Below are 26,377 nucleotides of genomic sequence, written 5' to 3' on the forward strand. Positions count from 1 at the left end.
TGTGCATCTGATAGGTTACTTATCTGCATTTCTGTTAGTTCTTTTTCTAGAGTTTTGTTCTGTTCTTCCATTTGGGCCATATTTCTTTGTTTCCTCCTCTTGGCAGACTCCTTATGTTTGTTTCTGTGTATTAGGTAGACCTGCTTTGACTCCCTGTCTTAGTAGCGGGGCCTATTGTAGAATAGAGCACCCATATGTTGGATGGGGTGCAGCCTTAGGTAATCGCCAGGACGGGGCAACCTGTGTTACTCCCCTGTTGCTCTCTGTGTGGGAGGGCTTGGAGAGGGGACAATGCTGCCTGGCCTCTGGAGTTTTGCCTGGGAGGAAGCTGTCTCCAGGTACTCAGCCATTGCCAGTTACTTCACTTTCTCTCCTTATGTGACTGGTACCCTTCCAGCTGTTGCCCTGGTGCTGCATCCAGGAGGGGGTGGGTCTGCGTGAGTCCTAAGTCTGTTGCAGGTCCTTTAAGAGGAGTCTCTTGAGAATCCTGTAGTTTCTTCCACTGCCCCAACCCCAACTTGTTTTTACAGCTAGAAGTTATGGGGGCTTACCTCCCTAGCACTGGAATATGGTTTGGGTGGTTTTGTCTGGGGCTGGGATCCCTAACTCCTGAAGTGTCCCTCCCAATATTTATTTACCACATGTGGATGTGGGACCACCTGTTCCACATCTCTTTGTGCCTCTCCATTCCTTTTCACCTTTCTGCACCTCTTCACACCTCTCCACCTCTCTGTGCATCTCTGTCCCTCCTATCTGTCAGAATGAGTGTTGCTTCTTTAAACCCTTGGTTTTCAGACTTCCATACAGCTCAATTTTCTGACAATTTTGGGCGATATTTGTTTTGTAGTCTAGTTGTATTTTCTTGCTATATAGTGTCCAGCAGAAATAACGCCCCCCTCTTTAAAAATTTTATTTATTTATATACTTTTTAGAGTGGAAGGGAGGGAGAAAGAGAGGGAGAGAAACATCAACATCAATTTGTTGCCTCTTGCACACCCCCAACCGGAGACCTGGCCCACAACCCAGGCATGTGCCCCGACTGGGAATCAAAATGGCAACCTTTCAGTTTGCAGGTCAGCACTCAATCCACTGAGTCACATCAGCCAGGGCAACACCCCTTTTTTATTACAAAATCATAAGCGTGTGATTCTGTAACAGCAATATCACATTCTAGCACACCATATGACATTTTAGGTGAAATGTTCAAATAAAAAGTATAAATTATCACACCCATATTATTACCCTACCAACCACACTCAAGCAGGCGTTACTTCTGCCAGATCCTGTAGTTGTTCGAGGAGGCGAGGCATGTTTATCTATGTCTCTGTCTAGATCAGAAGTCTGGGCAGATATTTCTTACATAATAAGTATATAAACTTGAAAAACTACCATAGAATAATTTTTAGACATTAAAATCATGAAAATAAATGTAAACTTACTTTTTTCCTCTTTAGGCTAGCTATTCATTATTACTAAACAGAGGATTCATTTTCTTTTAATTTTTCCATTCATCCAAAAAATATCAAATCACAACAGCCATGTGTCCATTTTGGTTTTAAATTATCCACGATAGTTGCACTTCTCACAAGCCTGTGTGAAAAAGTTTAATCTTGTTTGAAATGAATGTTATAAACACTTGGTACGTGTTTATAGTGACTTGTTACAATTTAGAATCTGGTCATGTAACCATCTGTTTACATATCTGTTTACTTCATATCATGAAGTAAATAATATTCAATTTAAAGTAACCTTTAATGTAATAAGAATATCATCATTCTGCAATGTTAGTCCAATTTTGTTAAAAAGACATAGCTCCAAATGGAAATTTGCCAACAATATTTAGCTCAGGGTGGTGAATAATGGGTGACTTATTTATTTTTGAATGTGTTTCAATATATTTTAGAAAAATTTTTATAACAAATAAATTTTTAAATTATGAATTCAAGATATACTTAATTTGTTGTGTATATTTTCCTCAGTTTTTCAGGTGCCTTTTAATTTACTTTAAAGCGTTTTTATTTGGGGGGTTTGACACTCGAGCATTAAACGGTAATCAAATCTATTAGTCTCTTCCCTTGTTATTTATCCTCTTTATGTCATGCTTAGTAAGTCATTAACCTCATAATTATGTAAATTATATTTATGTTTTCTTCAAGTCCCTTGGAGATTTCATATTTTATACTTATTATTTTTAAAATTAGGTTTTACTTTTATTAAAGTAATGTAAAATAAAAAATATTGAACTGTAATATAACATTTACAATGAAAAAAAAGAAGCAAACTCTAGTCTCATTCTCCAGAGGCAACCATCTGTACTTGTAAATATGGTGCTTACTTGACTGTTGTTTGGCTTTATCAATTTTTGGACCTTCTCTTAGACTTTCTATTATGACAGATGAGATTTCTTATACTACCTCTCCTTTTACATATTCCTCCCCTCATACACTCAATATAATTAAGGCACAGCATTTGGTTAAATCAACATTTAGTGCTATGTATTATAAGTATTTTATTATCATTTGATTGCTTTTTTTTTTTTTTTTTTTTTTTTTTTGTGCAGTGCTTCGTTTTTCTTGTGGCATTTCTCTGTGGCTGTTGAGATTTCTTCTCAGACACCCAAATCCATCTACAAGATCCTAATTCAATGCCCTTTGTCCACCCTTTTTTCTACATGGCCAATTTCAGTGACTGTTAGTTACATTCCCACTCACCCTGAGAACTGTATTTTATTTAATTTATTATTTTCAGGAGCAAAAATAAAAGAATAAACCTATTTCTAAAGCAGATTGAAAGATCTCAGGAGCCTTTTAGCTGACCCTTGTCCCTGGGCCTCTCCCAGTACTGACCTGTATTATACCAGCTCTGCACAGGCTTTCATCTCCCTGCTCCCTCTGTAAGTGGCAGTAAGTCTCCCCTGACAAGCTGCTTAGGACATTTACAAGCCATTTGGCTTTTCGGTGCCTTATGCTTTTTGATTGTGACATGACAGGCCAGGGTGATCCGTCATTCCACAATAATAATGTCAGTGCCTCCCTGAGTGAGCCCAGACCCTTTTGCAGAGTTTGAATAACATCGAGATCAATGCCTTTTTCATTTGCTGAGATGGAAAGAGTTGACCTACTGGTCCCTTAAGCATCAGCTTTGTTACACTGAATGGTCGGAGACCAAATCATATTATCCCTCTGCCTTGGAGGAAGCATCAGGTTGTTTACATTTGTGCTTCCTCTTGTGTCTAGTATTTCCCTGGGCTCTGTCTATGCTGTTCAAAACAGAGAAAGAGGAATCAGTCTGAAGGGTAAGAAAAGGACATTATTACACTATGCTGAGCCAGATGCAATTGCTTTTCTTTATTTTGTTATGAGAGAGATGGTTTCATTCATAATTGATAGGAATTTAGGAAAGGATTTGTTGGACAATGCTCATTCACATAAAAACTAAGTATCAAGAAAGCAAAATCTAGAATTCTCCCTATTTCTTTTGTTATATTTAGCATGCATAATAACATCTATACATTAGCCAACAAATCTGGAATGAAAATGATCAACGGCACAGTTTGGAAGGATCAATGTGCCTTCAATACCAAGTTTTCCTACTAGTTTAAACCCCCTTGCCTAATATTTTCTGCTTCAGAAAGCAGCACTGGGAATAGAGCAGCCAGAGTGGTGAGAAGCCTGTTGATGGTGTCACACAAAAAATAAAGAGGTTGGTGATACATGAGGTCTGTCTGGAAAAAGCCCAGCCGTTAAGATAATGAGGACAGTTTGCATGACATCAATGTAACCTGGCAGCCAAGGAGAGTGGACTGGAATGAACATGCATGAACGATGACTTCTGACTTCGCTGTACTAGTCAGTGGGAGTGGTAGGCACCATTGAGTGAGCATGAGTACTGTGTCGCTGTCACATTCAAAATGACTGAGCAAGTAGAGCAAAGAGTATGCATCAAATTTTGCATTAAGCTTGAACATTCCTTTGGGAAACTATGTGGATGATTCAGAAGGCCGCAGCTATGGGCAACTGGTGATTGGCAGCTTCATCACAATAATGTGCCCACTTACGCATCCCATCTTGTATAGAGTTTTTTGGTGAAACATCAAATCACCCAGGTGACTCAGCCCCTCTACAGCCCAGATTTGGTGTCCTGTGACTTTTGGCATTTCCCAAAACTAAAATCATCTTTGAATGGAAAGAGATATTGGACTGTCAGTGATATTCAGGAAAATATGATGGGGCAGGTGATGGCGACTGGGAGACCTATGTGAAGTCCCAAGGTACCTCCTTTGAAGGGGATGGAGGCGTCATTGTCCTACATACATTGTTTCTTGTATCTTCTTCAGTAAATGTCTCTATTTTTTCTATGGCATGACTGGACACTTTCTGAACAGACCTTGTCTATAGCCAGATAGTGAAAGGCTATCCCCTAGTTGTTACAGGGGAGCGCTGCATGGGGTGGTCCTGGATCTGACGGTTACTGTCCGGAGCCAGCTGAGGGAACGGGGCTCTGAATCCTGCAGAGCCCATTCCGGGGTTCTCACAGATGGGGGAATAAACACGTGTCATTGCAAACACTTCTCTGTTTGCCAGGAGAGGGGACAGGCTCTTCCCTCTAGTGGAGAAGGCCCTGAGCCCCTGTGTCCAAAGACTTTTATTGAGAAACATCTGCACTGTGGTATGGATGCAAAGCTCATCAGTCAATGTCAAAAGTCTATGTTTACAGAAAAGAGATTATGCATAACAATGGAAGGAACACAATAGATCTGCCTCAGGCCGGGGTCTATGAATAATGTAAATCTCCTTCCCAGCTTGAGCTAGTTATCAGCTTTTGAGGGAAGAACAAAGCCTGCTTCAAGGAACTTACTTCTAGGCCTGATTTCCCCCTAGGAACCGCCTGATCCAGTTTAGGGCTGTACCTGCCTTTAGTATTGTTTCAAGCCTGAGCCAGGTGGGCGGAGCAGAGCTGCCAAGAGATCAGGAGACTTCTTTCAGGTAGAATGAGGACTCTGGCCATGTCCAGACTGAGCTAAGGAGTGCAGGCCTTTTTGCCCTTTCTCCGTGTCCCCCTTATCCTTGTCTGCTGCCCATACTGGCCGTGTCTGTCTTAGGTCGCCCCTCCTCGTGAGGAATCTTACCCATCTTTGACTAACTGACCATCACAGGGCCAAGCAGAGTGATGTGAGGGAGGTGTGGTGCTCCAAGAGTATATTCGCAGTTTAAGGACACAGTAAAGGTTTCTTTAGAGGCAACGGAAGCCATTAAGATGGTCTTCACTTCTGCATTCTTTTTTAGCCACATTCAGAATCTAACATCCTAGGCAGCATGTTTTGTACCTGAATTGTTACTGAACAAATAGACCCATGGTGGGGGCATTGCCCAGATCCTATTACCGAAACAACACCCTCCCCCTCCTTTTCCCGGGGTCCCTCAGTTGTAGGTCCTTTGCCCGCCAGAGTTTGGTGAATGGCAGAGTTTGGTGAAAAGGAAAGGAACTATTTATTCAAAAGTTATACAGGTTTGATTAATAGCTAAATGTCACCCTTAAACCTCAAAATCCCTTTCAAACAATCACTAGCACACACACCGTCCTGCCTTCTCCCGCTTTGCCAGTTAGGCCAGTCAGGCCAGTCAGGGTTACTATCCTTCAGAAGAAAAAGAACAGAAGTCTGGGACTCGGCTAGGCAGGCCTCTTGCGGGTCCCAGCACCATCTGCTGCGTCACCACAATCTCCAGCTCTTAATCCATAACTGTGTGGCACCTTCTCATGGCCCACTAGCAAGAGTCCTTTCTCCCCTCTTTCTTCCCGCGTGGTCTTCACACTGTTCCCCAGAGTCTGTCCCTTTTTCTCTCCTGCAGGCCCTGTCTCTCCTCCTTCCTCTCCCAGTTACATTCTGCATTAAGTCTTTTAAACCTTCCTGATTAGCCTTGGTGATATGCGAAATAACCCACCTTGCACAGAAGGAATGAAGCTATCCTGTTATTGACATGCAAACTGACTTCTCAATGGCCCTGCTCAAGGCTCCCATCCCCCATTGTGGCCCGCCCTGGGGTGGGGAGAATATATTTTTCTTGGACACTGATCTCTGGACCCCGTCAGAAATACCCTTGTGGGGGGGGGGGCCTGGAAGTGCTCCGTTACAAAGTGACATAGATTTAATGATCCGCAGACAAAGGCATCTTTTCATGAAATTAGGGTAATGTGAGTTTGGTAGCAACATAAGCCTTATAACAAAGATTCTGAATTGCATATTAACACTAATGAAACACTTAAATACACGTCTTAACTTGCTTTAAAATTTTTGTTTCAGGATATTGATGGATATTATAAAGGGGAACTTAGATGGAATTTCAAAACCAGCCTCACATTCAAGAACACGTCCTGGGAGCAGATGTTCAACTGCTTCTTTGGAGGTGCTCTCACCAGAGCCAGTGCCCTTCAAGGTACTTTGCTGTTTAGAAATGATTTAAACTCCTCCTGACCTCTAGCAATTGATAAATGAAAGTTGCTGTTAACATCGCATTTTAAGATTCCTCTTTAGAGGGTGTGCTGGGAGCACTCACAGATTTCTTGGATTTTACTTTAGATCATTTTATAGGAAATGCTGTTTCCTTCTTTCTTTATTTCCCTCTCCCCCCCCTTTTTTTGAATGAGGCTTATTTTTTGTAAGAAAGCTTTGTATTCCAATATCTGCTATGTCACCATTGACTCTTATTATGAAAAAGACATTAATTTTAAAAATATAGTTTGGTTAAACGCCATGTAGTATATATTTAGTAGGTATATTACCTGGCCATGACTTCCTTTTCTTTAATACTTAAAAAAAAAATTTAAGGTAGACTTACTGTACAAAATTATACATCATGCTCATGTGAAAAGGTCTTTCATATGTAGTTTGGGGGCAAAGCCCCATGACAAATAATTTTACTTTTCTAAAACTCTCTCAGGTCCTCCATGTAAGCAATTAGGTTAGTAAGAAGGAATGATGCACATTTTGGACTCACAATATATTTGAACACTTTTAAGTTTACCTGAGTAATAACGATGGATTTAGACTGAACATGTGGCATAAAAGGTGTTACAGTCATTTAACTCTTGCAGTCATATTGTCACTCTGCCAGTCATTTGCATATCTAAATATTGCCTAAGAAGACACGAAATTATAAAAAATCACAATGAACTGTCAAATTTTGGGAGAAAATTAACTGACTTTTGTGGCTTTCAATTACACAAACAACTTTTATCAAGAAAGTATCTCTTTTTTTTAAATATTGTTGTTCAAATACAGTTGCCCCACATTTTTCCCCCTGGCTCTCCCCTACCCCACCGCCCCCCACCACCCTGCTCCCACAGTCTGTCCCCACCCTGTTGTCCTTGTCCATCGGTCCTCTATACCTGTTCCTTGACTTGCTCCTTTGTCTTCTTTCCCCCGTTATTCCCCTCACTCCTCCCCTCTGGTCACTGTCAGTTTGTTCTTTATTTTCATGTCTCTGGTTCTATTTTGCTCTTATTTGTTTTATTGATAGGTGAGATCTATGGCCATTGCCTTTCACCACCTGGCTTATTTCACTTAGCATAATACTCTTCAGTTTCATCTATGCTGTCGCAAAGGGAAGGAGTTCCTTCTTTCTGCTGCATAGTATTCCATTGTGTTACTATACCACAGTTTTTTGACCCACTCATCTACTGATGGGCACTTAGGCTGTTTTCAGCACTTGGCTATTGTAAATAACGCTGCTATGAACATAGGGGTGCATAGATTCTTTTGAATTGGTGTTTCAAGATTGCTAGGATATAATCCCAACTGTGGAATTGCTGGGTCCAAAGACAGTTACATTTTTAGTTTTTTGAGGACATTCCGTACTGTTTTCCATAGTGGCTGCACCAATCTGCATTCCCACCAACGTGCACTAGGGTTCCCTTTTCTCCACAGTCTTGCCAGCAGTTGTTTGTTGATTTATTAATGAGGGCCATTCTGACCGGTGTGAAGTAGTATCTCATTGTGGTTTTCATTTTTATCTCTCTGATGGCCAGTGATGTTGAGCGTTTATTTCATGTCTGTGTGCCCTCTGTATGTCCTCCTTGGAGAAGTGTCTTTTCAGGTCCTTTGCCCATTTTTAAATTGGATTGTTTATCTTCCTGGTGTTGAGTCATGTGAGTTCTTTATATATTTTGGAGATGAAACTCTTGTCTGAGGTATCATTGGCAAATATATTTTCGCATATGGTCAGTTCCCTTCTTATTTTGTTGATGTTTTATTTCATCATGCAGACGCTTTTTAATTTAATGTAGTCCCATTTGTTTATTCTTTTCTTTATAGCCCTTGCCCTACGGGATGTATTGGTGAGAATACTGCTGTGTGGGATATCTGACATTTTCCTGCCTATGTTCTCCTCTAGGACTTTTATGTCACAACTTATATTTAACTCTTCTGTCCATCTTGAGTTTATTTTGGTGTATGGTGTAAGTTGGTAGTCTTGTTTCATTTTTTTGCATGCGCCTGTCCAGCTCTCCCAACACCATTTGTTGAAGAGGCTATTTTTACTCTTATTTTATGCTTCTGTACCCTTTGTCAAATATTAATTGACTATAGACACATGGGCTTATTTCTAGGCTCTCTATTCTGTTCCATTGATCTATGTGCCTGCTCTTATGCCAATGCCAGACTGTTTTGATTACAGTGGTCTTGTAATATAGTTTGATATCAGATATTACGATCCCTCCTACTTCGTTCTTCTTTCTCAAAATTGCTGAGGCTATTTGGGATCATTTATGGTTTGATATAAATTTTTGAAATATTCTATGTCTGTGAAGTATGTCATTGGTATTTTGATAGGGATTGCGTTGACTCTATAGATTGCTTTGGGTAGTATGAACATTTTAATGATGTTAATTCTTATAATCAGTGAATACAGTATATGGTTCCATTTGTATCTTCCTCAATTTCTTCAGTGTTCTGTAGTTTTGTGAGTACATGTCTTTTACCTCCTTGGTTTATTCCTGGGTATTTTATTTTTCTTGTTGCTATAATAAGTGGGACTTTTTCATAATTTCTGTTTCTGATATTTCACTTTCAGTGTACACAAATGCCTTCGATTTCCTAATATTGACTTTGTATCCTGCTGTTTTGGCAAATTCACTTATCAAGTCAAGTAGTTTTTTAGTGGAGTCTATAGGGTTTTCTGAGGAAATTCTGTGTTGTTTTCCCCAGTGGCCGCACCAGTCTGCATTCCCACCAGCAGTGCTCCTGCCCCCTTTGTTGAATACTGGTTAAACTAGTGTTCTTTTTTCCCTAATCTTTGCCAGTACTTGCTGTTTGTTGATTTATTAAGGATGGCCATTCTGATTGGTATGAGATGATATCTTGTTGTGGCTTTAATTTGTATTTCTCTGATGGCTAGTGATGTTGAGCATCCTTTCATATATCCGTTGGCTCTCTGTATGTCCTCCTTTGGAGAAGTGTCTGTTTAAGTCCTTTGTCCATTTTTTAATGGATTTTTTTTGTCTTCCTGGTGTTGAAGCAATCACTTCAAGTAAGATTTCATTTTGATACACTAAACTACAGTTAAAACTCTGACATATTTATTAGTTAACAGACCTTTGATAATTATATCAAAAGGAAAGCCTCCTAAAAATTGTGATTTGTGTTAATCAAGTTCACAGAAAACAAGTAAGGTTTGTATTAGGTTGGGGAAGAGAGTCACAGATATACTGCATGTTGACTGCTGATTGCAAATGATTCAATGTCTAAGAAACTTTATATATTGTCAGAATTATATATCCTGGAATTTTGATTTGTTTTATTGTTCAAATTCTGCTTTTATTGATATCTTACCAAAATTTTCTATGTGGCAGAAAATGACTTTAAAATGCTAGATTTTAAATTAAATTTCATTAGTAGTAATAGATTTCTAATTCTAAAAATTTTGGTTTATTGTTGCTTATGAATATTTTTCTTGAAAGGACCTATGGTTGTAATTTGTTTAAAAGTGTCGCATCTCGCAAGTAGGTAATCCAATTATTATAAAGGTTTTTATAGCATATTTAATCTATGTTAGAAAGGTTTTTATAGGGTATTTACTTTTCCCGGGACTAACATGCAAGGTATGGAGTGGGGGACATGGAGCAGTTAAAAGTGGAGGTGGAAAGTGGTTTTGAGAATGAAGAAGAGAGGAAAATCATACACATAGGCCACAGGGCAGAAGAGCAGGAGGGTTAGAAACAAAGAGGCTAGTGGAAAATGAATGGGTGGGGGAAGATGGGTGGGTATTATGGGTAAAATTGTGAAATGGGCAAAGTTTGCCTTTTGTTCTCCAGTTTCATCTTTTTGCCTTATTACTCCCTGCTCATTCTAAGAGTTCGGATTACATGGGTTGATCCATGTGAAAGGTCTTTGTGTATCCTGAAGTGTGCTCTCTGAGTATATTGCTAACATCTAGTTATCTTTTGTCTATTCTAATATTTCTCTATATAAAAACTCATTTTCAGAGTAAGGTTGGCTAAATTAATTTATGCCATGATATAAATGACTGACAAGGCTCCTGTGACCTCTCCCAGCAATTTCAGCATTTTCACAGAACTATATACCCTTAAGGATTTACTGGATATTATGGAATTTCAGGTTTTACCTGGCCTTTGATAGATGTATGTTTTTGAACAAGGAACCCTCTTTAACACCTCTGAGATTACATAAAGTAGGCATTATTTTGTTTGTTTATAAATTCGGCCTTCACCAGTTTCATTCTGAACTGGATTTGTTTTCTTCTCTGTTAAAGTGGGTAGCAGTGCCTTCACCATAAGGTCATTGTGTGGAATAAGGAGGCAGTGTGTATAAGGTACTTAGCACAGGACATGGCTAATAGTAATTCATCAATAAATGGTGCCTATAATTATCATATCACTGACTCAGCACAGTTCCGTTGGGATGTACGTACTAATTCAGGTGAACAGAGATGCTCCTGTAGTCCTGTATCCCTGGTAGTTTATTCTCAGCACCGCCAGCCTTCTGCCTTGGCGTTTCACAAGGGGACACGGATTACAATAGGGAGATTGATCACAAGGGTGCAGAAGACTGAGCCCTGAAGGGCCGGAGCAGTCAGTCCTTCCACTGGGAGGGAGAAGGCGCTCCTTTCAGAAGTGGCTGGCTATCTCACCCTGAGGTTTTGACTCTCCCTTGGGCTGTGTTCATTTCCACCTCCACGCACTGCCATGCGCAGTCCTCAGGGCCCTGTGATCCCTGTTTTCTGTTGACTCAGCAATGGATGTCTTTTCTTATTCACTCTCAGGAAAACACAGCTGCACCAAAGTGGTGTTTCCAAAATGAACTTTGCTAAAATGGAAAGAGAAACCATAATGAAGTAGAAAAACTGTGAATAGCATAAAAATAAGTTAATCACCAAAGCACATGGTTCTGACTTGAAGAAGTTCATTAGAAGCATATCTCAGTTCAGACTATTCACTTTTCAGCCATTCAGTGGCCAGCCACATGTGGCTAGTGGCTCTCATATAATATTGGACAGCACAGCTCTAGACCTCTGACTCCTCCTCTGAGTGTAAGCTCACGGGGCAGGGGCCGTCATGCCTCATTCCCAGAGCCTGGTGGTTGTTCACTTCAGGACTGGTTCCTGACTTTTCTCCATTATTGCTAGAAATTGCTACAGGACAGTACATAATTTTTTGGTGCAAGTTGTTATGAAATTTAATTGTGTAGTTAAATCGTATTTAATTAAAGAGTATTCTATTCCTAGAGTACTTTAATGCCAGTGTATGTGTGCTCCCCTATATACTTCCATTTTCTAAGATAGTCTAGAAATTTAAAGTTTAAAAACATACATTATTTTTTAAAAAGTGTTTCTTTTGAAATAACTTTTAGGTTGATACTGCAATTAAGTCAAACTCTGATAAAGAGGGACACTCAGAAAGCAATAATACGGAGGGAAGTAGAAACAGTAATGACGATAAAGGGGAAAACTGTGCTGAGACAATAATACTGGCCGAAGAGGGGTCAGATGAAGATTTGAACTTGGTTCAACATCAGATAATCTCTAAATGTTCAGGTAAGTGATTGGCTAATGATAATTACAGATACTAAAATATTAGAATTAGATATGTTTTTTTATCAGCTAAGTAGAAATAATTAAAAAATGAATTTTTATTTTGTGAACAAGCAATCATTAGTTATTATTTAGAAGAATATTAAAAGTCCTTAAATATACTTAGAAAAATAATAAGATATGTCATTTAATAAAACTGTTATTGCGATCATTTAACATTAATTGATTAGGAAGTATTTCTGCATTTTATTACATGAGTTATTGATCTTTTTGATGACCAGAATTGCACAACAAAATGTATCCTGTAACTTATAAATACTCTTTTAGGGGTAATCCCATTTGATCTTAGTAACTTTTGGATTTTGAAAGGCTCCTTTTTTCATGGTTATTAAATTAATACTGGTCAGAGTGAATTAGAACAGCAGTTCTCAAAATGTGGTCTGCAGAGCTGTGGGGATCTCTTGAGATCCTTTCAGTGGCTCTGCAAAGTAAAAACTACTTTCATTATAGTACTGATGTAATATATTAGTAATATAGTTTATATCATAATACTAAATCTATTTGCTTTCTTGCCCACTGAATGGACATTTGCACTGATGGTACAAAAAGCAACGTGGGTACAATTGCTGATGCTTTATTTTACCCTGACTGGTGTGGCTCAGTGGGTTGGGTGTCGTCCCACAAACTGAAAGGTTGCCAGTTCAATTCCTGGTCAGGGCACATACCTGGGTTGTGGGTCAGGTCCACGGTTAGGGGCATGTGAGAGGCTACTGATTGATGCTTCTCTCTCTTGCATCACTGTTTCTCTCTCTCTCTTTTTCCCTCCCTTCCTCTCTCTAAAAGTAAATAAATAAAATCTTGTAAAAAAAAATTGCTGGTGCCTTAGTATGAATGAAGGCAATGACATCAACTTGTACTATTAGTCATTGTAATCTTCATGACCAGACACTGGCAGCAAAAGAAAATAGCCAGTGTCATTCAAGAACATCTTTGGAGCAGTAAAAATTAATAATTTTATAAAATCTTGACCTTTCAACGTACATCTTTTTAATATCCTGTGTGGTAGAATGGGAGGTACATGTAAAGCAATTCTGCTGTATTCCAAAATGTGAAGGTTGTGTTGAGGAAAAGTACTTGTGTGATAGTTTAAGCCGAAAGCTGAACTGGTCACTTTTTAAATGGAGCATCATTTTTACTTTAAAAAATGACAAAAATTATTATCATTCAGACTTAGGTATTTGGCAGTCATTTTTTTAAAAAATAAAACGAGCCTATTAACTCAAGGGAGACAAATAACAGTATTTTTTGTCAATGATAAAATTTGAAATTTCAAGTAAAAGTTAAAATTTTGGAAAACCTATATATGTCTGTGTGAGCTTGACAGCTTCCCAGTACTTAGGCTTTTTCTCTTCTTTTTTTTTATGTTTTGGTTCCCCATTGGGGAATTGAACCCTGGTCTCCAGAGTAGACTTTTCTAATAAAAATTGGTGGCCATATTAACAAATGTGATTCTTTTGATACTATATTCTGAAATATGTTAACAGTTTGAAGGTCAACATAATTCGGTAAAATAAAACAGAACCACTGTTTTCCAAATGACCAATGCAGGGTAAAAGATCCCTTTAACATAAAAGATTGAGCCAGGGATTTTAATGGAACAAATACAAAAAGCTCACCAATATGATTACAGATTTTTCATTACAACTAACTTTTTAGAGACCTCCCCTTGTAGAGTTATGTAGTGTCGAAGAAGAGTATTCACCATTACGTGAAAAGGCTGTTAAGTTCCTTTCCTACTATATGTCTGTGTGAGGCCAAATTTTCTTCATACACTTTAACTAAAATAACAGATTGTAATAGATGGACTTCAGAAGCAAACATAAGAATTCAGCTGTCTTCTGTTAAGTCAAATACTCAAAAATTAAAACAGTGCCATTCTCAATATTTTTTGAAAATATAGCTGTCAAAAAATGTCCTGTTTCTGTTAACATATAATTAATAATAATGTTTATTATTTAAAAATGAGTAAAAATATTTATACCATTTTTAATTTTTAATTTCTAATATTGTAATTATTAATGGCTATAACTCACATAAAAGCTACTCTGGGTTTTGAGTAATTTTTAAGGATGTAATTGGAAGCTAAGATTCATACATTGCGAACTCTGCTGATTTAGAATGTGTTTGAGATGAGATCAGCTCTCAAAGTCAGGCCAGGTGACTCAGGCTTACAGTTATTAGGAAACAAGGTATTGCAATTGAGATTAGCTGTCACCCAGTTTACATTGTATGTGTTAATATTGTTTCAGTTCTGCATGAGTTACTTCAAAATGCCTGCTGTATAGACCACCTATGTACATGGAGCCTGAGGATGCTAGGGTTTGCAGTTGGGAATTAGAACTAGAGGCCGTTGCATTTGAAGTATGTAAGCAATAAGATTTGTAGAGCCTCCTTATTAATATCATCAGTATTAATCAGTGTTCTTTTTGGATAAGCTTATTCCCTCTAAAAATATTTTATTTTCCTTAAAGAGAAAGTAATATACCTTATGGGAAACCATCATTGGACTCTGGATTTTCGAAAGTTGCAAAATTTGGCCTTTCTTAGCATAGTATCTCATTTCTAACGATCTAAACTAGGGTAGCTGAGACTTCAGTATTTGAGCGCTTATGTGCGTTGCCACATCATCGTCTTTCCTCAGACTTCACAGAGGAACTGTCGCCTCATGGTAAAGAGCTTTGGCTTTGGAGTCAGACAGATCTGGGTGGAAACTAACCCAACTATTAACTAGTTATATCATCTTGGATATATATGTAACTCAGTTACGCATTAGCTTCAGTTTACAAATTTGTAAAATGGGAACAATAATTATAGCACCTCACAGGGTTATGATGAGGAGGAAGTGAGATAATGCTTGTAAACAAAGCACTTAACACTGTGCCTGTCGGGCGACTCTTTATATGTTGGCTGCTATGAGGAAAGTTTCTATAGAGTCCCTAATTTCAAATAATTACTACCAATTATCCACAATTCAAGAACATTTTTAGGTACATTGAGAAAATAGAACATGTAGGAGGGACATAGATAAAGAAGTCTGGTTACATGGCATCCTTTTCTGAATTCGTTTCTGTATGTTGGAACTGTTTTGTGTCACTTATGACATGCTCTATTTTACCATAGCTATTGTGCACATGCTTTCTCTTTCAATTAGTCTGAAGCAGCTTTGGGATAGTGTCTTTGTCTTATTCTTTATTTGTTAATTATGAATATAGAAGTTATAGCAGAATGAAGGAGAAAGAAGTTGGGATTTAAAATCATACAAGATCCATTTTTGGGGGTTCAATAATTTATTAACTATTTAAAAGTGCCCAGCTGTCTCACCTGTACAATAGAGATACATGTCTATTTCACAGTATTAGATAATTATATGAAAAAATATGTGTGAGAGCACCTTGATTACTTGACCCCGATGTTAGTTATTACTATCAGCCATAAATATTTGTTGAATGAAAGAAGAAATAGTAAAAACAAAACAAAACAAAACTTTAAGGTTTGCTAAACTTCAAGCTTATTTCTACTTTCGACACAATATAGATGAACCCAAATTAAATGAATTAAATTCTCAACTTCAAGAAGCTATTCAGAAGATGAAGAGGCTTGATAAAATATTGGCGAAGAAACAATCCAGGGAAAAAGAAATTAAGAAGCAAGGTCTAGAAATGAGAATAAAGTTATGGGAAGACCTTAAGGTAAGAATTGTGTAACCACACTCTGACACATAAGAGGCAATTTCCTCTGTGATGAGTAAGAAAAGCATGGACTGTGGTAGTTATTCAGGCAGAGTGCGTTGATTGATTCGTTTTGTGGAGGCAGGTAACATTTCTGCCTTCGGGCCCTGCGCTGGCGCTGGTGTGTGCATTCCCCATGGACAGCCCAGTAGGCCTCTCACCAGTGTCGGGCTGCAGCTCCTCCGTCTCTGGAATAGGAAGGGGTGTCATGCCTACTTTCATTAAGTATGTATATCTGCTTTTTCTTCAGCAAGTTTACACATTTTGGATACAAATATACAAATACAGAAAAATTTAACCTCCTCGTTCTCATTATTATTTGAGTAAACTTTTGTGATGAGTATGTGGGGGAGTTCGTCATTTCATATGCTGGTTAAGATCTCTTTGGGAAGCTGTAAAGTGCTTGAGGCTTGGGGTCTGGGACCATGCTCTATTTGCTTTTGTCTTAATATTTCTAGTGCTCAATTAACTTTCCTTGGCCTTCTTGGACCTCTTATTCTCTGTATTATTGAGGGGTGGATGTTGACCAGATGTTGGCACTGACTTGATATATAGCTATTGGCTCACACTTGAGCTTTGCCCCTCAAAGGAGGGTACTTTTAAGGTAAGGAACATTGTGACAACTGTCGTTTTTCGTAAATGCCTCCTTGATCAATTGACTGACTTTGGAGGAAATTTCCCAGACAATAGTATGAATTAATAATACAGTAATTAAGAATACATTTTTACACGGTTCCCAGGAAGACCACTAGGATGGAAGGAAAACAACATACAAAATGCTTTAAACTAGAGAAATAATTTTTTTAAATTTTAACAGAAAAATATTAACCTATTACTTATTTTATTGAATTTCGCAGCAAATTTTTATCTTGGAAACAAGAATTATAACTGGAAGCATAATAAAATACAATAGTAATCTTGAAATGTCTGAAATTGTAATCTGATGTACTCATTAGTTATAAAAATATTAAACAGAATCTTAAGAAACTTTAAACAAGGTAATTATGATATAATGGTAGACATATACTCCGATTATATTTAGGAATACTTGTTGACAGAATTTTGTGGGGACAGGAAACATTAATAGACTTCCTAATTAATTCCTAATCCCTAATTAAAGGAATAAAAATGAACTGAGTCTTCTTGTTTGTATATACACAATTGAAAACTGCATTGAAATTTAGCAAAATATCATTGTTGCTTTCTTTTCACATATTTCAACTTTCTTTTCTCTTTTATTAGTCTGCAAAAAATAGTGAAGCTTTGCTAAGTAATGAGGAAATGGAAAATACAAAAAAGTTTCTAGCTTTGACTGCTGCATCAGAAGAAACTGTTGGTGAGTGAAATTGACTCATCTTTATTTTTATCTAAGAGTCATAAAATATTTGGATTAAGGTAAAATTCCCAATTTAATTATTTTTTTTTCTTTGTGAGTTTAACTTTTTTTTTTCCCCCAAGGAGAAATGATCACATTAGGTAGGATTATATGGAACTATCTTGAGCTTAGGTATGTTTCAGAGTTTTTAAGGGCTTCTCTCTGCTCAAGGTGGGGGGGCAATGCAGTGAAAAATCAGGAAATAGACAAAATATGTCTTTTCCTATACTTGCTATGTGTCTTAGATGCCTCTAAACCCAGTTTATGTCAACAGTCCCCTAAAGGCCTAGGATCCTCCTGCAAGGTATCTCACGCAGGCCTTTGCAACTCCTTTCATAAAAATCCATTTACTGATTTGTCCTATTTTCTGTTCTGTCACAGTTCTGGTTTTTAAAGACCAGCCAATCAATTTTGCACATAATGTTTCTACTTTCCCACTTGAGTGTAGTATATTTGTGATTCTTCTCCTCCTCATCTTCCTTTTTCTTCTCTTTCTTTTTTCTTATATAGAACTATTATGGAATCATATAACCTATTTAACCTTCTTACATATTGAAGAAAACTTTAGGGGTTGGGAAGCAGTTGGTATTTTTTTGAAGGACACTTTTTAAATCCTTTAACCTTCATCATGTAAGTGGTCATCTGGTATTGCCTGGGCATTAGATTGGCTTCAAGCAGGGGCTTCTGATTTCCCTGAGAATCCTGGAATCCATTTGTCTTTTACAAAATGAATGTTAAACATTTTAGAATCCCAAGAACCTGATACAGGCTACTGCGACTCTTTAGCATGAGCTTTGATGAAGATGAAATTCCTTGGGGTTTGTTCCTTTCCAGTCCCAGATTTTAGAGCTCAGAATTTGCTTGAGTCTCTCTCCCTGCACAGAGAGAGAATGATGCAGGCCAGTTCCTGCCCATAGTGAGTTCAGTAGTGTCCCTCCAAAATTCATGTCCACTTGGAACCTCAGAATGTGACCTTAACTCATGGACAAAACCAAAGGGGAAGAGCTGAGGGAGGGAAGGAGGGAGGGGGCAAGGGAAAGTGGTGGGAGGGGGGGAGGCAGAGACAAATGTATTTAAAAAGTAAATAAATTAAAAAAAAATAAATTAAAAAAAAAAAGAATGTGACCTTATTTGGAAATGGACCTCTACATATGTAATTAGTTAAGATGAGCTCATACTAAGTTAGAGTGGGCCCTAAATCTAGTAATTGGTCTACTTATGAGAAAGCAAATAGAGACACAGAGACACAATGCCATAGGAAAGAAGATGTGAAAATACAGGTAGTGACTGGAATAATGTAGCTACAAACCAAGGAACACCAAGGATTCTGGAACCACCAAAAGTTAGGAAGAGGCAAGGAAGGATTCTTTTTCAGACACTTCAGAGGGACGATGGTCCTGCCAACACCTTGATTTCAGATGTCTAGCTTCCAGAACTGTGAGAGAATAACTGTTGTTTTTAGCCACTCAGCCCACAGTATTGGGTTAGCCAAAAAGTCCGTTTAGTTTTTTCCATAAAATAAGACATACTTTCCATTTTCATTAATAACTTTATTGATTTGGATACTTTGAGTATGTTGGCTATCTCCCACCTGGTATAACATTGATTATTCTCAATTAACATCTCGATTTGATTGCTATCAACTTTAACTGGTCTACCCAACCACGGAGCATCGTCCAGCAAGAAATTTCAAGCACAAAACTTCACAAAGCACTTTTGACACAATCAGTCACAGCAGCTTCTCCATACACTGCACAAATCTTTTTGTGTTTTAGTTGCATTTTTACTTTTCTTGAAATAATAAAGCATAATATGTCAAAAAGTCACTTATTTTCTTCCATTTTCAATATTAAAATGGCTAATCAAAAATTCACCAATTTTGATAAGTCTTTTTAAAATTCATGTTGATATGACAGCTGTCACAATACACTCTAACAAAATTGTTTTGAATGAAGTTAAAGTCAGCTAAGCACTAGTAGAGCCATCTTATGGAAAAAACCAAATGAACCTTTCAGCCAACCTAATAATTGGTTACAGCTATCTAGGAAACTAATACGTCCACTATTCCAGCTACCTTAGTGTAGGCACCAGACATGTGAATGAAGGAACAACTTTGAACATTTCCTCACTAGCAAAGACCGCTTAGGAAGAGCCAAAGTCAGACATATGGCCCCAGGTGCACTGCTCCAGGCATCTCCAGCCAGATGCAGCCACCACAGCCGAGGCCTCATTTTTGATGGAACAGAGACAAATTGATCCTGTGGTTTCCCTCAAATTACAGACTCACAGATAAAGTGAGTGATTGTTTTATGCCACTAAGTTTCTAACATTTTATTTTGAAATAATTTTAAACCTACAGAAAAGTTACAAAATAATACATAGAGTTCCAGTAGATTTCTTACCCAGCTTCCCTTAATGTTAGCATCTTGTATAACCATACAGCAATGATCAAAACCAAGAAATTAACATTGGTACAGTACTGTTACTTAAACTGACCTTACAATTTATCAGTTTTTTCCCCTAATGTCCTTTTTATTTTCTGGTATGCAGCTTGGGATCCCATATTGCATTTAGTGTCCTGCCTCCTTAGTCTTCTGTAGTCTCTGATAGTTCCTTAGTCTTTCCTTGTCTTTCATAATCTTGACATGTTTAGAAAGTATTGGTCAGTTATGTTATAAAATATCCTTCAATTTCAGTTCATCTGATATTTTCTATTGATTGGATGGAGGTTATGCATTTTGGGCAAAATACCCTGGAAGGGATGTGCTCCTGTCAGGCATACTCAAGAGTACCTACTATTGATACATATCTTATTACTGGTGATGTTAACCTTGAAAACTTGGTTAAGGTGGTGCTAGCTGGCTTTCTCCACTTTCTCAAAGTTACTATTTTTCCATTTGAAATTAATAAATATCTTGGGAAAGATACTTTAAGACTATGCAAATATCCTGTTTCTCCTCCAATTTTCACCCACTAGTTTTAGCATCCATTTGTAGTTCTTGCTTGCAATAATTATTACTCTATGCCACTAAATTTTGGGTGACTTTTTAATGCAATGATAGATAACTGGAGTGATTTACATCAGCATTATCTTTAATGACTGTATATTGATCCACTATATGGATGTACCATCATTTGTTTAACCTGTACCCTGCTGTGAAACATTTAGATTGTTTCCTTTGTTTTAATTTTTTTTCAATTATATGTAATGCTGTAATAATATCCTTAGGCAATTATTTTTTTTTATTGCCTTATGTGGTCAGCCAAAAAAAAAAATGCTATGCCCATCTGCCCCTAAGAGGTATTCATGCCAAATTTCCTGGAAGCTATGAATTTTACCTTATTTGGAAAAAGGGTCTTTGCAGATACAATTAAGTTAAGGATCTTAAAATGAGATAATCCTGGAATATGGAGGTGGGCCCCTAAATGCCATCGTAAGTATCGGTGAAAGAAAGAGGCAGGGGGAGATGAGATACATAGCAGAGAAGGAGTCAGTGAGATTGGAGTGACACGGCTTCAAGCCAGGGAATGCTGGCGGCCACCAGAAGCTGGATGAGGTCAGGAGCAAATCTCACCTACAGGCCCTGGAGGGAGCATGGCCCTACTGATTCCTTGGACTTCTGGCCTTCAGAACTGTGGGAGAATAAATTTCTATTGTGTTTTTTTTCTCTCTCTGATTTTTCACTTTATTTTAAAAAATATTTTATAGTTTTTCTGTTAGAGTTGTCCCCATTTTTCCCCCTTTGCTCTCTGCCCAGCTCCCCCTAACTCCCACAGTCAAACCCCACCCTGTTGTCCATGTGCATATCATTCGTACATATGCCTTGATCCGTACTTTCCCCTTCTTTACACCCTTATTCACCGCCTCCACACCCTCAGGTCACAGGCAGTCTATTCCTTGTTTCCATGCCTTTGGTTCTATTTTTACTTGTTTGTTTTGTTCATTAGGTTCCTATTATAGGTGAGATCATGTGGTATTTGTCTTTCACCACCTGGCTTATTTCACTTAACATAATATTCTCCAGATCCATCCATGATGTGAAAGGTAGGAGTTTCTTCTTTTTTTCTACTGTATAATATTCCACTGTGTAAATGTACCACAGTTTTTTCATCCACTCATTCACTGACGGGCACTTAGCCTGTTTCCAGCACTTGGCTATTGTAAATAACACTGCTGGAGCATAGGGGTGCATAGGTTCTTTTGAATTGTGTTTCAGGATTCTTAAGGTATAATCCCAGCAGTTGAATCATTGGGTCAAAAGGCAGTTCCATTTTTAGTTTTTTGAGGAAATTCCATACTGTTTTCCACAGTGGCTGTACCAGTCTGCATTCCCACCAACAGTGCACTAAGCTTCCTTTTCTCCAAATCCTCACCAGCATTTGTTGTTGATTTATTAAAGATGGCCATTCTGACTGGTGGGACGTGATATCTAATTGTGGTTTTAACTTGCATCTCTCTCATAGCTAGTGATGTTGAGCATCCTTTCCTATGCCTGTGTGCCCTGTGTATGTCCTCCTTGGAGAAGTGCCTATTCAGGTCCTTTGTCCATTTTTAAAATGGATTGTTTGTCTTCCTGGAGTGGAGTCATGTGAGTTTTTTATGTATTTTGGAGATGAAACCCTTGTTTGAGGTCTTTTTGGCAAATATGTTCTCCTATGTGGTCAGTTCCCTTTTCATTTTGATGATGGTTTCTTTAGCTGTGCAGAAACTTTGTAGTTTGATATAGTCCCATTTGTTTATTTTTTCCCTTTATTTCCCTTGCCCTAGGAGCTATATCGGTAAAAAATATTGCATGTGGGATATCTGAAATTTTCCTGCCTATGTCCCCCTCTAGGACTTTTATGCTGTCATGACTTATATTTATCCATCTTGAGTTTATTTTGGTGTATGGTGTAACTTGGTGGTCTAGTTTCTTTTTCTTTTTCTTTTTCATTTACCTGTCTAGTTCTCCCAACACTATTTATTGAAGAGGCTATCTTTATTCCATTATATGCTCATGCCCCCTTTGTCGAATATTAATTGGCCATAGAGACATGGGTTTATTTCTGGATTCTCTATTCTGCTTCATTGATCTATTTGTTGGTTCATATGTCAGTACCAGACTGTTTTGATTTCAGTGGCCTTGTAGTATTGTTTGATATCAGATTTTGTGATCCCTCATACTTCATTCTTCTTTTTCAAACTTGCCAAGGCTATTTGGGGTCTTTTTGGTTCCATATAAATTTTTGAAATATTTGTTTTACAGCTGTGAAATATGCCATTGGTATTTTAATAGGGATTGTGTTGAATCTATACAGTGCTTTGGGTAGTATGGACATTTTAATGATGTTAATTCTTCCAATTCATGAATATGGTATATGCTTCCATTTATTTGTATCTTCCTTAAATTCTTTCTTCAATGTTCTGTAGTTTTCTGAGTACAGGTCTTTTACCTCCTTGGTTAAATTTATTCCTAGGTATTTTTTTTTCTTGTTTGCTATGGTAAATGGGTGCTGGATTTATTCAAATACTTTCTTAGCATCCATTGATGTGACATGTGGTTTTTGCCTTTCATTTTATTTATGTGGTTTATTGGATTTATTGATTTGTGGATATGGTACCATCCTGCATCCCTGGGATGAATTCCATTTGATCATGGTGTGTGATCTTTTTAATGTATTGCTGGATATGGATCACTAATATTTTGTTTAGGATTTTATAATTATGTTCATCCGTGACATTGCCCTGTAGTTTTCTTTCCTTGTTGTGTTTTTATCTGGTTTTGGAATTAGGATAATACTGGCCTTGTAAAAAGAGTTTGGGAATCTTCCCTCTTCTTGGCCTTGCTGGAATAGTTTTAGAAGGATAGGAGTTATTTCTGGCTTAAATGTTTGGTAAAATTTGCCTGTGAAGCCGTCCGGCCCAGAGCTTTTGTGTGCCAGGAGTTTTTTGATTGCTGCTTCAACTTAACTAGTCGTTACCAGTCTATTCAGGCATTCTGCTTCTTCTTGATTCAGCTTTGGATGGTTGTATGTGTCTAGAAATTTGTCCATTTCTCCCAGGTTGTCTGATTTCTTGGCACATAGTTTGTAGTAATTTCTTACAGTCCTTTGTATTTCTGTGGTATTGGTTGTAACTTCTCTCTCATTTCTGATTTTATGAATTTGGGTCCTCTCTCTTTTTTCCCTGATGAGTCTGGTTAAAGATTTGTCAATTTTGTTTACCTTTCCAAAGATCCAGTTCCTGCATTTATTGATCCTTTGGATTGTTCTTTTAGTCTCTATGTTATTTAGTTCTGCTCTGATCATGACTACTTCCCTCCTTCTACTCGCTCTGGCTTTGTTTGTTCTTGTTCCTCTAGTTCTTATAGATGTAGGGTTAGGTTGTTCATCTGAGATTTTTCTCTCCTCTTTAGGTTGGCCTGTATTGCTGTGTAGTTTTCTCTCAGGACTGCCTTTGCTGTGTCGCATAGGTTTTGGGTTGTTATGTGTTCATTTTCCTTTGTTTTCAGACACTTTGATTTCTTCCTTGACCTTATTGTTAACCAATTCATTATTTAATAGCATGTTATTCAGTCTCCATGTGTTTGAATGCTTTTCATTTTATTCCATTAGGTTGGTTTCTAGTTTCAAGCTGTTGTGACCTGAGAGGATGCTTGATATTATTTCAGTTTTCTTGGATTTGTTGAGGCTCATTTTGTGTCCTACCACGTGGTCTGTCTTTGAAAATGTTCCATGCGCATTTGAAAAGAATGTGTATTTTGCTTCTCTGGGGTGAAAGGTTCTGTATATATCAACTAAGTCTATTTAATGTAGAGTGTTGTTCAGTGCCACAATATCCTTGTTGGTTCTTTGTTTGGAAGATCTATCCATTATTGACAGCGGGTCGTTAAAATCTCCTACGCTGCCTGTGTTGCTGTCCATATCTTTCTTGAAGTCCTCCAAGATTTTCCTTATATATTGAGGTGTTCCTATGTTGGGTGCATATATGTTTATGAGGGCTATATCTTCTTGATGGACTACTCCCTTAAGTATTGTGTAGTGACCTTCTTTGTGTCTTTTTATGGCCTTGTTTTGAAGTCTATTTTGTCTGATGGAAGTATTAGTACATAGCTTTTTCTTCATGTTCATTTGCTTGGAATATTTTTTTCCATTCCTTCACTTTCAGCTTCTATAGATCTTTTGTTCTGAGGTGGGTCTCTTGTAGAGAGCATCTGTGCAGGTTGTGTTTTCTTATCCATTCGACTATTTTATGTGTTGATTGGAACATTTAATCCATTTACATTTAAGGTTATTATTGATAAATAGTCATTCATTGCCATTCTTTCCCTTGTACCTGTGTTCCTTTCTCTCTCTCTCTCTCCTTAAAGTAGTCACATTAGCATCTTTTGCAATGCTGATTTGGTGGAGATGTATTCTTTTAGAATTTTTTTTGTCTGGGAAGCTCTTTATATTACTTTCCATTTTCAATGAGAGCCTTGCTGGGTACAGAATTCTTGGTTGCAGGCCTTTGCTTTTCATATCTTGGAATATTTTGTGCCAATCCCTTCTGGCTTGTAGTGTTTCTGTTGAGAAATCAGTCGATAGCCTCATCAGAGCTTCCCTGTATGTTACTCTCTGTTTCTCCCTTGCTGCTTTTAAGATTTTCTCTTTGTCTTTAAAATTTGTCATTTTAGTTATGATGTGTCTTGGAGCGGGCCTCTTCATGTTCATCCTGATTGGGACCCTCTGTTCTTTTTGCACTTGTATGGCTTTTTCCCTCACCAAGTTAGGGACATTTTCTAATATTACTTTTTCAAACAGGTTTTCTGTCCCTTGCTCCTCCTCTTCTCCTTCTGGTATCCCAATTGTATGAATATTATTACATTCATGTCCTGCAGTTCCCTTAAACTTTCTTTGTTCTTTCTGAGTCTTTTTTTTTTGTTTTGTTTTACTGTCTGGGTGTTTTTCTCTACCTTGTTGTCCATCACACTCATTCAATCCTCTGCTTTATCTAGCCTGATTTTAATTCCTTTTAGCATATTCTTCATTTCAGATATTGTATTCTTCAGTTCCTCCTGGCTCTTATTCATAAATTGTATGTCCTTTTTCATGCTGATGTAGTTGCCAGGAGGTTCCTTGTAGCTTCCATAGAGTTCCTTACATTTCTCACTGAACTCCTTGAACATTCTTATAGCCATTATTTTGAATTCTATATCTGAAAGATTGCTTGTCTCAGTTAATTTCATTTATCACTCTTTCAGGGGTTCCTCCTTTCCTTTTGATTGGGGGTTGTTTCTTTGTCTCTCCATTTTAGGTAACTCTTCTTGTTTGTTTCTGAATATTAGATTATCTATTTTGACACCCTGTCTTTGTGTGATGGACTTCTGTGGTACGATATCTATGGGACTTAGTGGTGTACTCTCCTTGATCTCCTGAGCTGGATGCTCTTGGGATGTCCTTTATGTTGCTTATGTGGGCTTTGTGGTTGTAATTAAGTTTTGGTTGTTGTTGGATCAGTCTTTAGTGGGGTCTTCCCTCTGGCTTATAGACTGGGAGTCACGCTGCCCACCATGTCTTGTATGCTGTTGTACAGTTGCTACTAGAACAAAATAATCCAACCCAGGAAACAAAACACACACCCGTAAAAATAACCTCCACTCACAACCACGCTATCAGCAAGAAATGAGCAAATATTTATAAAAATGTAAAGAGATTAAGACTTATTAGAAAGGAAAAATGAAAATGAGATGAGTAATTGAAAGAAAAATGGTTTTGAGAGGGTAGCAGGAGGAGAAATAATAAGAGTAGAGAATAGAAACAAGGTGAAGGAAGAAAGAAAATAATGGTTATATCATAAATAAAACAGGGAGGGAAGAAGGCAGAAGGGAGTAAGAAAAGGGATGAATATAATATGAGGTTTAAAAATAAAGAATTAAAAAATGGTGGAAAAATAGGAACCAAACTGAAGAAAAACGTCTGCCACAGCAATATCAACAGCAAATGAGTAAAGATTAATAGAGCAGAAAAGGGAATAAGCAAGACAAAAGAAAGAAAAAAATGCTTATAAGATGTCTAAAGGAAAGTGGTTTTGAGAGGATAGGGGGAGAAGGAATAGTAAGAGTAAGGAATGAAAACCAGGCTAAGAGAAAGGAAAAAGTGAAATTAAAAAACAAAACAAAACAAAAAAAAAAAACAAAAGAAGGGGCAAG

General features: G+C 37.6%; 1 protein-coding gene across 1 annotated transcript in view; it reads left to right on the plus strand.

Annotated features, from left to right (window-relative positions):
- The first annotated feature begins 6,301 nt into the window (after positions 1 to 6,301).
- FSIP1 (fibrous sheath interacting protein 1) overlaps positions 6,302 to 26,377 on the plus strand; it is a 185,997-nt gene continuing 165,921 nt past the window's right edge. Inside the window, exons 1-4 of the mRNA XM_054565599.1 lie at positions 6,302 to 6,434; positions 11,864 to 12,047; positions 15,639 to 15,793; positions 17,075 to 17,168. Coding sequence (XP_054421574.1) covers positions 6,309 to 6,434; positions 11,864 to 12,047; positions 15,639 to 15,793; positions 17,075 to 17,168 — 559 coding nt within the window. The 5' untranslated portion in view covers positions 6,302 to 6,308. The remainder of the gene's footprint in view (positions 6,435 to 11,863; positions 12,048 to 15,638; positions 15,794 to 17,074; positions 17,169 to 26,377) is intronic.

Source organism: Pteronotus mesoamericanus, unplaced genomic scaffold (genome assembly GCF_021234165.1).
Source record: "Pteronotus mesoamericanus isolate MK-2021 breed Mesoamerican mustached bat unplaced genomic scaffold, CSHL_Meso_final contig_164, whole genome shotgun sequence".
NCBI classification, from domain to species: Eukaryota; Metazoa; Chordata; class Mammalia; order Chiroptera; family Mormoopidae; genus Pteronotus; species Pteronotus mesoamericanus.